General features: G+C 49.6%; 1 protein-coding gene across 1 annotated transcript in view; it reads left to right on the top strand.

Moving 5' to 3' along the window:
• The window catches only part of NRBP2 (nuclear receptor binding protein 2), a 177,985-nt gene that overhangs the window by 135,659 nt on the left and 25,043 nt on the right, over positions 1–17,283 (top strand). The window contains exons 10-13 of the mRNA XM_040355086.1: positions 1,364–1,456; positions 1,548–1,680; positions 9,985–10,087; positions 12,880–12,930. Coding sequence (XP_040211020.1) covers positions 1,364–1,456; positions 1,548–1,680; positions 9,985–10,087; positions 12,880–12,930 — 380 coding nt within the window. The remainder of the gene's footprint in view (positions 1–1,363; positions 1,457–1,547; positions 1,681–9,984; positions 10,088–12,879; positions 12,931–17,283) is intronic.

Genomic DNA, 17,283 nt, shown 5'->3' with positions numbered 1-17,283 from the left:
TTCCTATTGGCTAAAATAAAAAACGTCGAAGTACAAAAACGTCGGACGACGCTGTGTGCAAACGCGCAAATAAGCATGAATACGCGCGAACGACCGAACGACCTACGCTCACGTGTGAATGCAGCCTAAAAGCCCATTCACACCTAGGCGTATATATGCCTGAAGCGCGACGCTCTTGCCGCTGGAGGGGCGAATTTACATTGATGTCTATGAGATGGTTCACATCTCACGCCGAACGCCGAAACGCTGTACGCCTGCCGCCTGAAAACAAGTCCCGGACCCTTTTTTTCAGGCGGCTTTCGGCGTTCGGCATATACATCAATGTAAAATGTTTTGTGAAAAAAAAAAAAAAAAAAAGTTTACAAATCGCGGCAAAATACGCAGCGTACGCCGCGTTATAGTGTGAATGCAGCCTAAGGCTCCATGCACACTGAAGCTGATAAACTGCAGTTTATTGGCTTTTTTTTTTTTTAAAGCCCATAAACTGAACTCTATGTTAGCCTATGTGCCCATGCACACCTGGGCGTTTTTTTAGTGTTAATGAGCTTTGGAGTTTATTGGCTTTTTTCTGAACGCCCGAAATTTGCGTTCAAAGTGACGTTTTTTGGCGGAAAAAACATTCAAAAACGCTCAAAAACGCCGGTAATGCAGTGTAATGCTCTGCAGATGTAGAAGGGAAGCGGGCACAGGGCGATGCTCTGCAGATGTAGAAGAGCAGCAGGCACAGTGTAATGCTCTGCAGATGTAGAAGGGAAGCGGGCACAGTGTAATGCTCTGCAGATGTAGAAGGGAAGTGGGTACAGGGTCATGCTCTGCAGATGTAGAAGAGAAGCAGGCACAGTGTGATGCTCTGTAGATGTAGAGGGAAGCAGGCACAGGGTGATGCTCTGCAGATGTAGAAGAGAAGTGGGCACAGGGCGATGCTCTGCAGATGTAGAAGAGAAGCAGACACAGGGTGATGCTCTGCAGATGTAGAAGGGAAGCGGGCACAGAGTGATGCTCTGCAGATGTAGAAGAGAAGCGGCACAGGGTGATGCTCTGCAGATGTAGAAGGAAAGCGGGTACAGGGTCATGCTCTGCAGATGTAAAAAAGAAGCAAGCACAGGGTGATGCTCTGCAGATGTAGAAGAGAAGCAGGCACAGGGTGATGCTCTGCAGATGTAGAAGAGAAGTGGGCACAGGGCGATGCTCTGCAGATGTAATGCTAAGTTTGTAGTAGGAAAAAGGTGGGCACAATGCGACGCTCTGCAGACCTTTCTCTTATAATTAAGGCGGGGGTGGGAGTGGATTAATGTGTAGGATGGAACACTGTGATTGGATAACAGTGTGCAGGTTGTGATGAGCCGTCATTGTTGTCTTGCAGATGGGCGTGCTGGAGATCCAGTCCAATGGGGACAAAGTGTTGGAGGAGAATGTGAAGCGAGCGATCCACGCCTTGGAGGACCCCAATATGAAGGTGTGAGAAGAGAAGGAGGGACCGTCTGGCTGGAGTTCAGCTCGGCATGTAAAGTGATCCGCATTGACACTTTGTAACATTTCTTTCCCAGGAATTTATCCTGCAGTGTCTCTCGACTTCCCCGAATAAACGTCCGTCTGCGCACGACCTTCTCTTCCACCGCGTCTTATTTGAGGTTCATTCGCTGAAGCTCCTAGCAACGCACTGCTTCCTCAACACCCCCTGTAAGTAATGAAGATGACGTTTAATCTGTGCGGCTCTCGCCTTCCCTGAACCCCCTCCCCCCCTTTAATTAACATGCTCATAAAAAATCTTCCCATTCGTATGACATATCTTATTATAGTCATCACTGTCTCTCTGTTCTTCTCTATGCAATAGATGCAGAGGGGCTGTACATAGATTGGTGGGAGGGGCTGTGCATAGCTTAGTGGGAGGGGCCAGCAGAGGGGCTGTGCATAGCTTAGTGGGAGGGGCCAGCAGAGGGGCTGTGCATAGCTTAGTGGGAGGGGCCAGCAGAGGGGCTGTACATAGCTTAGTGGGAGGGGCCAGCAGAGGGGCTGTACATAGCTTGGTGGGAGGGGTAGTACATAACTTGGTGGGAGGGGCCTACATTGGGGCTGTACATAGATTGGTGGGAGGGGCTGTGCATAGCTTGGTGGGAGGGGCCAGCAGAGGGGCTGTGCATAGCTTGGTGGGAGGGGCCGACAGAGGTGCTGTACATAGCTTGGTGGGAGGGGCAATCAGAGGGGCTGTACATAGCTTAGTGGGAGGGGCAAGCAGAGGGGCTGTGCATTGCTTAGTGGGAGGGGCTGTACATAGCTTGGTGGGAGGGGTAGTACATAACTTGGTGGGAGGGGCCTACATTGGGGCTGTACATGGCTTGGTGGGAGGGGCTGTGCATAGCTTGGTGGGAGGGGTCAGCAGAGGGGCTGTACATAGCTTGGTGGGAGGGGTAGTACATAACTTGGTGGGAGGGGCCTGCAGAGGTGGCTGTACATGGCTTGGTGGGAGGGGCTGTGCATAGCTTGGTGGGAGGGGCCAGCAGAGCGGCTGTACATAGCTTGGTTGGAGGGGCCAGCAGAGCGGCTGTACATAGCTTGGTGGGAGGGGAAAGCAGAGCGGCTGTACATAGCTTGGTGGGAGGGGCTGTGCATAGCTTGGTGGGAGGGGCCGACAGAGGTGCTGTACATAGCTTGGTGGGAGGGGCAAGCAGAGGGGCTGTACATAGCTTAGTGGGAGGGGCAAGCAGAGGGGCTGTGCATAGCTTAGTGGGAGGGGCCAGCAGAGGGGCTGTGCATAGCTTAGTGGGAGGGGCCAGCAGAGGGGCTGTACATAGCTTGGTGGGAGGGGTAGTACATAACTTGGTGGGAGAGGCCTGCAGAGGGTCTGTATCTGGCTTGGTGGGAGGGGCTGTGCATAGCTTGGTGGGAGGGGCCAGCAGAGGGTCTGTACATAGCTTGGTTGGAGGGGCAAGCAGAGGGGCTGTACATAGCTTGGTGGGAGGGGCTTCCTGAAAACATCACAGCCCCCGCCCTCTGTACCCTGATGCAAATAGTGGGCTGGCTATTGGGAGGAGTTATGCAAATTTCAATATGCTTTGATGGGTGGATGTCCGTATGGAGGAATGGGCGTTTTCCTAGGAAGGGTTGTATTTGCATGCACACTGCCCTAGGTAACGCCCAAGCTCACAGTGTGCAGTGACATCAGAGTAAACCATTTCCGTCCAGGAGAGGAGCCGGTACAACTGAGCAGATCCCCTGTATAAAAAAATCTCCCAAGCTTTGAACATATCACGGAGCTTCTGTTCAATCCATCATCGGAAAATGGAAAGAGTATGGCACAACTGCAAACCTACCAAGACATGGCCGTCCACCTAAACTGACCGGGCCGGGCAAGGAGAGCATTCATCAGAGAAGCAGCCAAGAGGCCCATGGTAACTCTGGAGGAGCTGCACAGCTCAGGTGGGAGAATCTGTCCACAGGACAACTATTAGTGGTCTCTCCACAAATCTGCCCTTTATGGAAGAGTGACAAGAACAAAGACATTGGAGAAAGAAAGACATAAGAAGTCCTGTTTGCAGTTTGTGAGAATCCATGTGGGGGAGGGGACAAGGGAAACATGTGGAAGAAGGTGCTCTGGTCACATGATACCAAAATGTAACTTTTTGGCCTAAAAGCAAAACGGTATGTGTGGAGGAAAACTAACACTGTCCATCACCCTGAACACACCATCCCCACCGTGAAACATGGTGGTGGCAGCATCATGTGGTGGAGATGCCTTTTCTTCAGCAGGAACAGGGAAGCTGATCAGCGTTGATGGGAAGATGGATGGAGCCAAATACAGGGTAATCTTAGAATCAAACCTGTTAGAGTCTGTAAAAGTCTTGAGGCTGGGGAGGAGGTTCACCTTCCAGCAGGACAACGACCCTAAAGTACAGCCAGAGCTACAATGGAACGGTTTAAATCAAAGCATATTCATGTGTTAGAATGGCCATGTCATGGATATGTAATAGTCTGGCAGCTTACCTGTGTCCACCTGTCCATTAGGAGGCCTGACCCTGTTCTGGTTACCTTCTTATCTCCTCTCCTTCCTGTATGGCCCCAGCCAGGCCATCCCAGGAAGTCTATATTAACTGTTGCACTGCAGGTCTGCAGTGCTGTTCAACAGTGTTGTTTAGTTCCTGTCTGCAGTGTGCTACGATTATCTTCCTGTGTACCGTTTTTGGCTCGTCCCCGACTTCTCCTGTTTGCCTGTGATCTTGACCTTTTGCCTGTCCCTCGGTTACCCCTGTCTGTCTGTTGTCCCGACCTCGGCTTACCCATCACTACTGCTTGCCTGCTTGCTGCTTCGCCTCTCTCCCTGTGGAGCGTGACCTAGGGGATCCCAGGGGTTGCGACCTGGATCCAGCTGCGGCGAAGGCCATCCTCACCACTAGAGGCTCTGGTGAACACAAAGCTGGGTCTTAGACTCCGTGCCCTGGGCGATCTTGGGTTCACACTTCCTCTCTTATCGCAGCAGTCAGTCATAGGTTTCACCACCCTGTGGTGCATCTCTGACCCCAACGGGACGCACTTGTCACCTGGCCACAGGTGACCTGACAGGCCCAGTCACAGTCCAGACTTAAATCGCATTGAGAATCTGTGGCAAGACATGAAAATTGCTGATCACAGACGCTCTCCATCCAATCTGACAGAACTTGAGATATTTTGCAGAGAAGAATGGGCAGAAATGTCCCTCTCTAAATGTGCAAAGCTGGTAGAGACACCCCAAAAAGACCTGCAGAGAAAGGAGGTTCTACAAAGTATTGACTCCAGGGGGCGCCATACAAATGTACCCCCCCCCCCCCCCTCACATATTTATTTGTAAAAAAAAAATGAAAGCCACCTTCCACTTCACAATTATCTGACACTTTGGGCCGGATTCAGATACATTGGCGTATCTGTCCGGCCCGCGTAACGTATCTCCGATACGTTACGCTGCTCTAACTTTGGGAGCAAGCTCTTTATTCACAAAGAACTTGCGCCCTTAGTTAGAGCGGTGTAGCGTACGCGTAAGGCTGCGTAATTCAAATGGGGATGTAGGGGGCGTGTTTTTTATTTAAATTTCCCTTGACCCCGCGGTTTTTACGTTTTACTCGAACGGCGCATGCGCCGTCCGTAAAATCTCCCAGTGTGCATTGCTCTAAATGACGTCGAAAGGACGTCATTGCTTTTGTCGCGAACGTAAATTACGTACATCCGTATTCGCAAACGACTTACGCAAACGACGTAAAAATTTCAAAACTCGGCGCGGGAACGACGGTAATACTTAACATTGGATGCTCTTCATAGACCCAGGGGTAACAATACGTCGGAAAAAGCCGAACACAAACGACGTAAAAAAATACGCCAGGCGGTCGTTCGTTTCTGAATCGGCGTAACTCCTCATTTGCATATTCGTCGCGTATACAAACGGAAGCGCCACCTAGCGGCCAGCGTGAGATTGCAGCCTAAGATCCGACGGTGTAAGTCACTTACAGCTGTCGGATCTTAGGGAGATCTATGCGGAACCTGATTCTATGAATCAGGCGCATAGATCCGACCGACGGAACTCAGAGATACGACGGCGTATCCGGAGATACGCCGTCGTATCTCTATCTGAATCTGGCCCATGGTGTTGGTCTATCACATAAAATCCCAATAAAATAGATTTACGTTTTTGGTTATAAGATGACAAAATGTGGAAAATTTCAAGGGGTATGAATACTTTTTCGAGGGCACAGAAAGCTCGGCGAGGATTTTGCCGCGTTGGTAATGTGTCCAGGTAATAGCCGGCAGCTGGTGCTGATCCAGCCAGTTTACAGCCGCAGGAAAAAACAGACCATTGACCTCAGCAGCCTATTAGGGAGATAAAAAAGGAGCACTAATATCAATTAAAAACCATTTCACAAGCACTAATGTCGTTATCCGGAACAAAACAGCTTGGTAAATGCTGCCTGATACAAGTGCCCCAAGATGCAGCTGCAGCCAGGGCTGTCTTAATGAGAGGTCACACCTGGGTACTGCCCAGGGGCCCCAGCTGCATGGGGGGGCCCCTGTACTTTCCACAAAGCAGCTGGTCCTTGAACCCACGCTGCCCCGAAATGGGAGGCCCCATGATGGCACTGAGAGTGATAGATACACAGGGGAGGCAGTCTGCCTCCTACCTACTCAATGTCTGTTTACCTGCACTGTCATCATTGTAGGGGCCCCAGAGCATTACTATGGCTGCTGGACAACCGGAGGAAAAACATTATTACCATCAAAACTTCTGAAGTGGTGGAGCCCAGTGCTTGAGTATGGGGGACCAAATCAGTGAGGGACATGAAGGAAGGGTCTCAGATCATAAGGGTGGACCAAGACAAGGGGCGGGCAAGAGGGGGGCGCTGCCCTGGGCACTATGTTATTATGTGAGGTGGGGGCAGGGATGGACTGGCCATTGGGACGACAGGGAGTTTCCCGGTGGGCCGATGGCTCAGTGGGCCGGCTTCAGTGACAGCGGACTGCCGCCCCCCTCCGCTCTCTGTCTCTCCCTCCCCGATGCGCTCACCAGGGGGGAACAAAGAAGCAGGGGGAGGGCCAGAAGAGCAGGGGGGACAACAGAGGAGCATGGGGGGAGGGGACAGACAGCTGACTCAACAGCTATGGCCTGGGAGTTTCTCACTTCTGCCTAATCTTGTCCCATAAGGGGGGGCACCGAACTGATTCTTTGCCCCGGGTGAAATAATATCTAGTTTCCCCACTGGTACTGCCTATAAGAGTACCGGTACCAGCTGTTCTACTCTAATAAAGTAGAACGGCTAGTGGCTAGTGAAGGGGAGAGGGGGCTTGGGTGGCCGGGCGGGAGTTGTCTGGCCACCATGGGAGAGACCTGTCAAAGTGGGCCAGTCTGGATGAAGTCCAGGGCCAAATTTCTGTCCCAGTCCAGCCCTGGGTGGGGGGCACCACAAAGAGATTGGGGGGGATGACATTGGTGTTGGGAGTGGGAATTTGGGTGGCAGCAGGAGGTAAGAATTGTTTGAGGAGGGGAAATTTGGAGAGGCGTGCTAGGAGTGGTGGTGATTTGGGCGGGAGATTTGTGTTGAGAAGAGGGATGGGAGAAGGAGATTTGTGCTAGGAGGGGGGATTTAGGGGGTTTGTGCTAGAAAAGGTAATATGGCGGGGGGAGGGGATTTGTGCTAGGAGGGGGATTTTTTGGGGGAAGGGTGATTTGTGCTAGCAGGGATATTTGGGAGGGGGGGGGGGGCATTTGTGTTAGAATGGGAAATTTAGATGGGAGAGTGGATTTTTGCTAGGATGGAGGCTTGAGGGAGGAGATTTTGTGCTCGGGTGGAAAATTTGAGGGGTAGAGGATTTGCGCTAGGAATTTGCACTGGGAGGAGGAGGAGGAATTAATGCTTAGGGGGTAAGCATGCAGATTAGAACTCAATTTTTTTTTAAAAAAAATTGTGGGGGGGGGGGGCTTATTTTTGCTGACATACAATGCTCGTACATCTTGGGGGGGTGGAGCAATTTGACATGTTCAGCCTGGTCTTTTGATTACCTTTTTCCCCAGCAATGACCATAACCTTAGAAAGTAGGCTTTCTGTAAATAATCGGGAGCTCAGTACATGGGGGAGGGGTCTTAGTATATGAAGGAGGGGTCTCAGTACATGAGGGTGGAGTCTCGGGCAATAAGCGTGGACCACTTAAGGGTCGGGTCAAAGTATATTAAAGAGGGAGCTCAGTACATGGCTGAGGGGTCTCAGTACATGGCCGAGAGGACTCCGTACATTAGGATGTGGTCTCAATGCATGAGGGTGGGGTGTCGGTACATAAAGGAAGGGTCTCAGATCATAAGGGTGGACCACAACCCTTGAGGGTCAGGTCAAAGTGTATTAAAAAGGGAGCTCAGTAAATGGCCGAGGGGACTCTGTACATTAGGATGTGGTCTCAATGCATGAGGGTGGGGTCTCAGTACATAAAGGAAGGGTATCAGATTATAAGGGTGGACCAAAACCCCTAAGGGTCAGGTCAAAGTATATTAAAAAGGGAGCTCAGTAAATGGTCAAGAGGACTCCATACATGAGGCTGTGGTCTCGGTGCATGAGGGTGGGGCCTAAGCACATAAAGGAAGGGTCTCGGATCATAAGGGTGGACCACAACCCTTGAGGGTAGGGTTCCTGTACATAAGCGGGAGCTCAGTACATGGGGGAGGGGTCTCAGTATATGAAGGAGGGGTCTCAGTACATGAGGGTGACATCTCGGGCAATAAGCGTGGACCACTTAAGGGTCGGGTCAAAGTATATTAAAGAGGGAGCTCCTTACATGGGGGAGGGGTCTCAGTACATGAACGTAGGGTCTCAGTCAATAAGAGTGGACCACAACCCTTGAGGGTCGAGTCCCAATATAGTAAAGGGGAAGCTCATTACATGGTTGAGGGGTCTCAGTATATGGAGGAGACTCAGTGCATGAGAGTGGGGTCTCAGACCATAAGGGTGGACCACAACCCTTGAGGGTCGAGTCCCAATATATTAAAGAGGGAGCTCATTACATGGTTGAGGGGTCTCAGTATATGGAGGAGACTCAGTACATGAGAGTGGGGTCTCAGACTATAAGGGTGGACCACAATCCTTGAAGGTAGGGAACTTAGTACATGGGAGAAGGGGTTTCGGTATATGAAAGAAGAAACTCGGTACACAGGGAAGGGTCTCAGTCCATGATGGTGGGCTCTCAGCACATGAAAGAGGGGAATCGGCAGGGCTTTTTTTCTCAGAGAATAGGTGCAGGAACTCCCTCCTTCTGTCACCTCTTGTGTCCACCCCCTACCCACCTCCAAGCACCATTCCTTGGTTCCACCCCCTACCCACCTCTGAGTACAGTTCCTTGGTTCCACCCCCTACCCACCCCTGAGCACTATTCCTTGGTTCCACCTCCCAGCACTATTCCTTGGTTCCACCCCCTACCCACCTCTGAGCACCATTCATTGGTTTCACCCCCTACCCACCTCCGAGCACAATTTCTTGGTTCCACCCCCTACCCACATCTGAGCACCATTCATTGGTTTCACCCCCTACCCACCTCTGAGCACCATTCATTGGTTTCACCCCCTACCGACCTCTGAGCACCATTTCTTGGTTCCACCTCGGAGCACCATTCTTTGGTTCCAGCCCTCCCTACCTCCGAACACCATTCCTTGGTTCCACTCCCTACCCATCTCCGAGCACCGTTACTTGATTCCACCACCTACCCACCTCTGAGCACTATTCCTTGGTTCCACCCCCTTCCCACCTCCAAGCACCATTTATTGGTTTCACCCCCTACCCACCCCCCTACCCACCTCTGAGCACCATTCCTTGGTTCCACTCCCTTCCCATCTCCGAGCACTGTTACTTGATTCCACCACCTACCCACCTCTGAGCACTATTCCTTGGTTCCACCCCCTTCCCACCTCCAAGCACCATTTATTGGTTTCACCCCCTACCCACCCCCCTACCCACCTCTGAGCACCATTCCTTGGTTCCACTCCCTACCCATCTCCGAGCACCGTTACTTGATTCCACCACCTACCCACCTCCGAGCACTATTCCTTGGTTCCACCCCCTACCCACCTCCAAGCACCATTTATTGGTTTCACCCCCTGCCCACCTCTGAGCACCATTCCTTGGTTCCACTGCTTACCCACCTCCGAGCACCGTTCCTTGGTTCCACCCTCTAACCACCTCCGAGCACCATTACATACATTCAGATCTGGAGGTGCCGGAACTGCGTTCCCCCGCGTTCCTGCTGAAAAAAAGCCCTGGGAATCCGTATATGGGGTAAAGGTCCCAGACCTCATTCTTCTTTCATCGTCTTCTTTCTTTCTCAGTCTCTTTCTCCTTCACTTCCTCCTATTCTATGATGCTTGGCAATGTTTGCAACTGATACCACGGATTATAATTACACCCAAACACTCATCATCCTTCGGTGGACCTCAAGGGCCAAAGTGGGGACACCCCATTGTGATATCCTTCTGTAATATTGTCTCTGCAGACATCACACAGGATAGCCTGTTGGAAGAGAAGACCAAACTGATCGACCCTCAGGGTATCATGGCTTCTGTGCCACGGAAGGGGCAGTCGGCTGTGCTTTGGAGGTGAGTGTGAAACGTATTGCTGAAAGAGTGGATGGCTGAGGGCAATGCATGGTTGTAAATGGGGGTCAGCTAAGGCCTGAACAATTATACTAGCGAGTCAGCAGACGTGTGCTCTTAAGCCTCGTACACACGATCGAACTTCCATCTGACAAATCCATGGATTTTTCTCTGAAGGGCGCTGTCCGTGAACTTGGTATCCATACACACAGCAGAACATTTTCAGCCAACAAACACAAAACGTAGTGACGTAATAGACGTACTATGTGGTTTTTCAGCTCTTTAGCGCCACCCTTTTGGGCAACTTCTGCTAATGTTGTCTTATGGTTAGCATTGCTTCCGAGTATGCGTGTTTGTACTTTGGATTTTAATCCGATGGACATCTTTTCTGCCATTGGGCATATAACACAAATTCCCAGCTCAACACACCGACCAGCCTGCACACAATTCGAAAAATCTGCCTGACCCAAGATGGCCGCCAGAGACACATGCGGCTCCAGCATCCAACAGGATAGCTGCTCCTGTGACCCAGGAAACCATAGAGCAGGCATGTCCAAAGTCCGTCCCGCGGGCCAATTGCGGCTCGGGTTTCGGTTTAATAAGGCCCCCCTGGTCATTTGGATATATACTTATCATTTGTGACCCCCACAAAATTTATCGGCGCTGCCTTGGAGAGGACAGGGAGGGGGCGAGACAAACGCCATCAGATTACATACAGGAGAATCTCCTGTTTACTCTGTGGTGTATGTAATATGAAGTCCTGTCTCCTGGGCTGCCATTGGACAACTTTTCTGTCTATCATAGGAGGCGGGACTTAGTATCAAATAGGCTGCCGTGTAAACAGGAGATTCTCCTGTATGTAATATGTTGGTGCTCGTCCTGCCCCCCCCCTCCCTGTCCCCTCCAAGGCTGAAGATGGGCATTGATCAGGCTGCATTCATGGTAATGGTGAGGCTGCATTCATGGCAATGGTGAGGCTGCATTCGTGGCAATGGTGAGGCTGCATTCTTGGCAATGGAGAGGCTGCATTCATGGCAATGGAGAGGCTGCATTCATGGCAATGGAGAGGCTGCATTCATAGCAATGGTGAGGCTGCATTCATGGCAATGGTGAGGCTGCATTCATGGCAATGGTGAGGCTGCATTCATGGCAATGGTGAGGCTGCATTCATGGCAATGGTGAGGCTGCATTCATGGCAATGGAGAGGCTGCATTCATGGCAATGGAGAGGCTGCATTCCGGCAATGGAGAGGCTGCATTCATGGCAATGGTGAGGCTGCATTCATGGCAATGGTGAGGGTGAGGCTGCATTCGTGGCAATGGAAAGGCTGCAGATGGGCACAGATTATTTATTTTTTTCCTGAAACTTCCCTCTTAAAGTGCAAGTGCATGTTATATGCCAATAGATACGGTATATCCAAATAGCATGCCCGAGCTCATCCTCATACCTGAGCGGCGCTCAGGGATTCGTTGGGGCCACAAAAGATATATATATATATATATATATATAGCCAGATTCACGTAGGAGAGCGTATCTTTGTGCGGGCGTAGCGTATCCTATTTACGCTACGCCTCCGCAACTTAGACAGGCAAGTGAAGTATTCACAAAGCACTTGCTCCGTAAGTTGCGGCGGTGTAGCGTAAATCGGCCGGCGTAAGCCCACCTAATTCAAATGTGCAAGAGGTGGGCGTGTTTTATTAAAATGAGCCGTGACCCCATGCAAATAAAGCGCCGATCGTACGGCGCATGCGCGCGCATGCTCAGTATCACGTCGAATTTACTCCCTAAGATACGCCGGCTCAATGCCTGTGACATGAACATAACCTACGCCCATCCCCAATTACGTAGGACTTACGTAAACAACGTAAAAAGATACGTTTGTTCTGACGACCATACTTTGCATTGGCTGCGCCTCATATAGCAGGGGTAACTTTACGCCGGACGTAAGCCTAACGTAAACGGCGTAGCGGGCGCAAGTACGTTTGTGAATCGGCGTATCTAGCTAATTTATATATTCAACGCGTAAATCTACAGAAGCGCCCCTAGCGTCCAGCGTAACTATGCACCCAAGATACGACGGCGTACTAAGACTTACATCGGTCGGCTGAAGCCAGATTTCAGGCGTATCTACGTACAAGAATACTGCGCATAGATACGACGGCGCATCTTGTAACTTACGCGGCGTATCAATAGATACGCCGGCGTAAGCTGTACGTGAATCTGGCCCATACTGTATTTATTGGCGTATAACACTCACTTTTTTACCCTGAAAATAGAGGGTAAACTGTGCCTGCGTGCAGGGGCCTGTGGAATTTTTTTTTCCTGAAACTTCCCTCTTAAAGTTAGGGTGGGTGCTATACGCCTGTGCGTGTTATACGCCGATAAATACGGTATATATCTATCCAAATAACACGCCCAATCTCATCTCTTCACCACACACGGCCACAAAGGCAAGAGAATTCTTGTTGGGTCGTGTATTAGTTGCTCGGAGGAACACCCTTAGACCGATTTTTAATGGTTCAATTAATGTCAGGCAAAATGGTCGGCTCCTCACACATGTACACTTCATTAAATCTGGCCCTCTTTGAAAAAAGTTTGGACACCCCTGCCATACGGGAACCAAGTTCCTCTTGACTTCCTCTCCCTCTGCAGTGCCGCTGAGCACCACCTACAGTGAAGAAAGGGGACTGCACCTGCCTACAAGCGAATCAGTCATTAGGACACAGCGGGTGTTTTTGGGCTATTGGGGTTGGTTGTTATAGAAATAATCTCACACTTTCTCCTATGTTTACCAGGTATTCCCAGGTTGGGTCTATGGAGCTGGACAAGTTTCTGGAAGATGTCAGGTGAGAGGACGCTGTGGTCAGCCGTTGACGGTTTTGACTTTCTGGATCTCTCTCTTTTCAGTTTGACATTATCTAACCTTCATGCCGCGGACACACGGCCGTTTTTCGGGTTGTAAAAAAAATGACGATGTTAACCACTTCCGGACCGCCGCATGTACATATACGTCGGCAGAATGGTACGGACAGACACATTGGCATACCTGTACGTCTCTGCCTAGACGTGGGTCGGGGGTCCGATCGGGACCCCCCCCGGTACATGCGGCGGTTCCCGTGGCTTCAGGAGCGATCCGGGACGAGGGTGCGGCTATTCGTTTCTAGCCGCCCCCTCGTGATCGGTCCCCGGAGCTGAAGAACGGGGAGAGCCGTATGTAAACACAGCTTCCCCGTGCTTCACTGTGGCGGCTGCATCGATCGCGTCATCCCCTTTATAGGGAGACTCGATCGATGATGTCACACCTACAGCCACACCCCCCTACAGTTGTAAACACACACTAGGTGAACCCTAACTCCTACAGCACTCCCTGTGGTTAACTCCCAAACTGCAACTGTCATTTTCACAATAAACAATGCAATTTAAATGCACTTTTTGCTGTGAAAATGACAATGGTCCCAAAAATGTGTCAAAATTGTCCGAAGTGTCCGCAGCAATGTCGCAGTCACGAAAAAAATCGCTGATCGCCGCTATTAGTAGTAAAAAAAGAAAAAATAATAAAACTATCCCCTATTTTGTAAACGCTATAAATTTTGCGCAAACCAATCGATAAACGCTTATTGCGATTTTTTTTACCAAAAATAGGTAGAAGAATACGTATCGGCCTAAACTGAGGATTTTTTTTTATTATTTATATATTTTTGGGGGATATTTATTATAGCAAAAAGTAAAAAATATTGAATTTTTTTCAAAATTGTCGCTCTATTTTTGTTTATAGCGCAAAAAATAAAAACCGTAGAGGTGATCAAATACCACCAAAAGAAAGCTCTATTTGTGGGGAGAAAAGGACGCCAATTTTGTTTGGGAGCCACGTCGCACGACCGCGCAATTGTCTGTTAAAGCGACGCAGTGTCGAATTGTAAAAACCCCTTGGCTCATTTAGCAGCATATTGGTCCGGTCCTTAAAGCGGGGGTTCACCCTTAGAGGGCACTTTTCCCCCTTAGATTCCTGCTCGTTATTACTAGGGGAATCGGCTATTTATTTTAAAATATGTGCAGTACTTACCCGTTTACGAGACGCATCCTCTCCGTCGCTTCCGGGTATGGGCTTCGGGAATGGGCGTTCCTTCTTGATTGACAGGCTTCCGAGAGGCTTCCGACGGTCGCATCCATCGCGTCACGATTTTCCGAAAGAAGCCGAACGTCGGTGCGCAGGCGCAGTATAGAGCCGCACCGACGTTCGGCTTCTTTCGGCTACGAGTGACGCGATGGATGCGACCGTCGGAAGCCTCTCGGAAGACTGTCAATCAAGAAGGAACGCCCGCTCCCGAAGACCCATACCCGGAAGCGACGGAAGAAGATGCAGCTCGAAAACGGGTAAGTACTGCTCATATTTTAATATAAATAGCCGATTCCCCTAGACAAAACGAGCAGGAAGCTAAGGGGAGATTTTTTTTTTTTTTTTAAATGGGTGAACTCCCGCTTTAAGTGGTTAATGGTCTAGAAAAAAACAACGTTTTTTTTTTCAATCCGATCGTTAAAACGGTCTTGCCTACACACGATCGTAAAAAAAAAATTCTCTAGCAAAGCGCGGTGACGTACAACACGTACGACGGCACTATAAAGGGGAAGTTCCATGCGGATGGCGCCACCCTTGGGGCTACTTTAGCTGATTTCCGTGTTAGTAAAAGACGATTCGCGCTTTTCAGTCTGTTACAGCGTGATGAATGTGCTTACTCCATTACGAGCGCTAGTTTTACCAGAACGAGCGCTCCCCGTCTCATAACTTGCTTCTGAGCATGCGCGTTTTTTTCACGTCGTTAAAGCCCCCACATGACCATTTTTTACTACGTTAAAAACGTCGCAAAAAATTAGAGCATGTTTGAAATTTTTAATGCCCATTTTTTACATCGTGAAAAATGCTCTGGGGCCCACACACCATCGTTTTTAACCACTTAAGACCCGGACCAATATGCAGGTAAAGGCCCCTTTTTGCGATTCGGCACTGCGTCGCTTTAACTGACAATTGCGCGGCCGTGTGACGTGGCACCCAAACAAAATTGACGTGCTTTTTTCCCCACAAATAGAGCTTTCTTTTGGTGGTATTTGATCACCTCTGTGGTTTTTATTTTTCGCGCTATAAACAAAAAAAGAGCAAACATTTTGAAAAAAAAATGCAATATTTTTTACTTTTTGCTATAATAAATATCCCCCAAAAATATATAAAAAAACATATTTTTTCCTCAGTTTAGGCCGAAACGTATTCCTCTACATATTTTTGGTAAAAAAAAAATCGCAATAAGCGTTTATCGATTGATTTGCGCAAAATTTATATCGCTTACAAAATAGGGGATAGTTTTATTGCATTTTTATTAATAATAATTTTTTTTTATACTACTAATGGCGGCGATCAGCATCTTTATTTTCGTGACTGCGACATTATGGTGGACACTTTTGACACATTTTTGGGACCATTGTCATTTTCACAGCAAAAAGTGCTATAAAAATGCATTGTTTACTGTGAAAATGATAATTGCAGTTTGGGAGTTAACTACTAGGGGGCGCTGAAGGGGTTAAGTGTGACCTCTTATGTGTTTCTAACTGTATGGGGGCGGGGCTGGACGCGTGACGTCATTGATCGCCTTTCCCTATATCAGGGAACAGACGATCAATGACAGTGCCACTGTGAAGAATGGGGAAGGTGTGTTTACACTCAGCTCTCCTCGTTCTTCAGCTCCTGTGACCGATCGTGGGACTCCGGCGGCGATCGTGTCCGCGGGTCCCGCGGCCACAGAGCTTCGGACCGGGTCGCGGGCGCGCGCCCGCGACCCACGGCTGGGCATTTAACAATCACGTACAGGTACGTGATCGTGCCGTTCTGCCGACGTATATCGGCGTTAATGACATTAAAAAAAAACTTAATTTTTTACCACCCCGAAAAACTGTCGTGTGTACGCGGCATCATATTCTCACCTCCTCTCTCACATACTGGCTCTGCTCCAGATCTTCTTGGCCTGTCCCAGTCTAAGTATTGTCTATCTGATTACCTGTGTTATGGAGAATGTCTGTCTATTTTTTATCTCTCTCTCCTTCTCTCTCTCTCTCTCTCTCCTTCTCTCTCTCTCTCTCCTTCTCTCTCTCTCTCTCCTTCTCTCTCTCTCCTTCTCTCTCCTTCTCTCTCTCCTTCTCTCTCTCTCTCCTTCTCTCTCTCTCTCTCCTTCTCTCTCTCTCCTTCTCTCTCTCCTTCTCCCTATCCCTCTCTCCTTCTCTCTCTCTCCTTCTCCCTATCCCTCTCTCTCTCTCCTTCTCTCTCCTTCTCTCTCTCCTTCTCTCTCTCTCTCCTTCTCTCTCTCTCTCCTTCTCTCTCTCTCTCTCCTTCTCTCTCTCTCTCTCTCTCCTTCTCTCTCCTTCTCTCTCTCTCTCTCTCCTTCTCTCTCCTTCTCTCTCTCTCTCTCTCCTTCTCTCTCTCTCTCTCTCTCTCTCTCTCTCTCCTTCTCTCTCCTTCTCTCTCTCTCTCTCCCTCTCTCTCTCTCTCTCCTTCTCTCTCTCTCTCTCTCTCTCTCTCCCCTTCTCTCTCCTTCTCTCTCATTCTCTCTCTCCTTCTCTCTCTCCTTCTCTCTCTCTCTCCTTCTCTCTTTCTCTCTCCTTCTCTCTCTCTCCTTCTCTCTCTCTCCTCTCTCTCTCTCTCTCTCTCTCTCCTTCTCTCTCTCTCTCCTTCTCTCTCTCTCTCTCCTTCTCTCTCTCTCCTCTCTCTCTCTCCTTCTCTCTCTCCTTCTTTCTCTCCTTCTTTCTCTCCTTCTCTCTCTCTCCTTCTCTCTCCTTCTCTCTCTCCTCATTCTCTCTCTCTCTCCTTCTCTCTCTCTCCTCTCTCCTTCTCTCTCTCCTTCTTTCTCTCCTTCTTTCTCTCCTTCTCTCTCTCTCCTTCTCTCTCCTTCTCTCTCTCCTCATTCTCTCTCTCTCTCCTTCTCTCTCTATCTCTCTCTCTCTCTCTCTCCTTCTCTCTCTCTCTCTCTCTCTCCTTCTCTCTCCTTCTCTCTCTCTCTCTCTCTCCTTCTCTCTCTCTCTCTCTCTCTCTCTCCTTCTCTCTCTCTCTCTCTCCTTCTCTCTCTCTCCCTCTCCTTCTCTCTCTCTCTCTCCTTCTCTCTCTCTCTCCTTCTCTCTCTCTCCTTCTCTCTCTCTCTCTCTCTCTCTCTCTCTCTCTC

Source organism: Rana temporaria, chromosome 5 (genome assembly GCF_905171775.1).
Source record: "Rana temporaria chromosome 5, aRanTem1.1, whole genome shotgun sequence".
Lineage (NCBI taxonomy): Eukaryota > Metazoa > Chordata > Amphibia > Anura > Ranidae > Rana > Rana temporaria.
The sequence above is the reverse complement of the archived record's forward strand: the minus strand, read 5'-3'. Positions and strand labels throughout refer to the sequence as shown.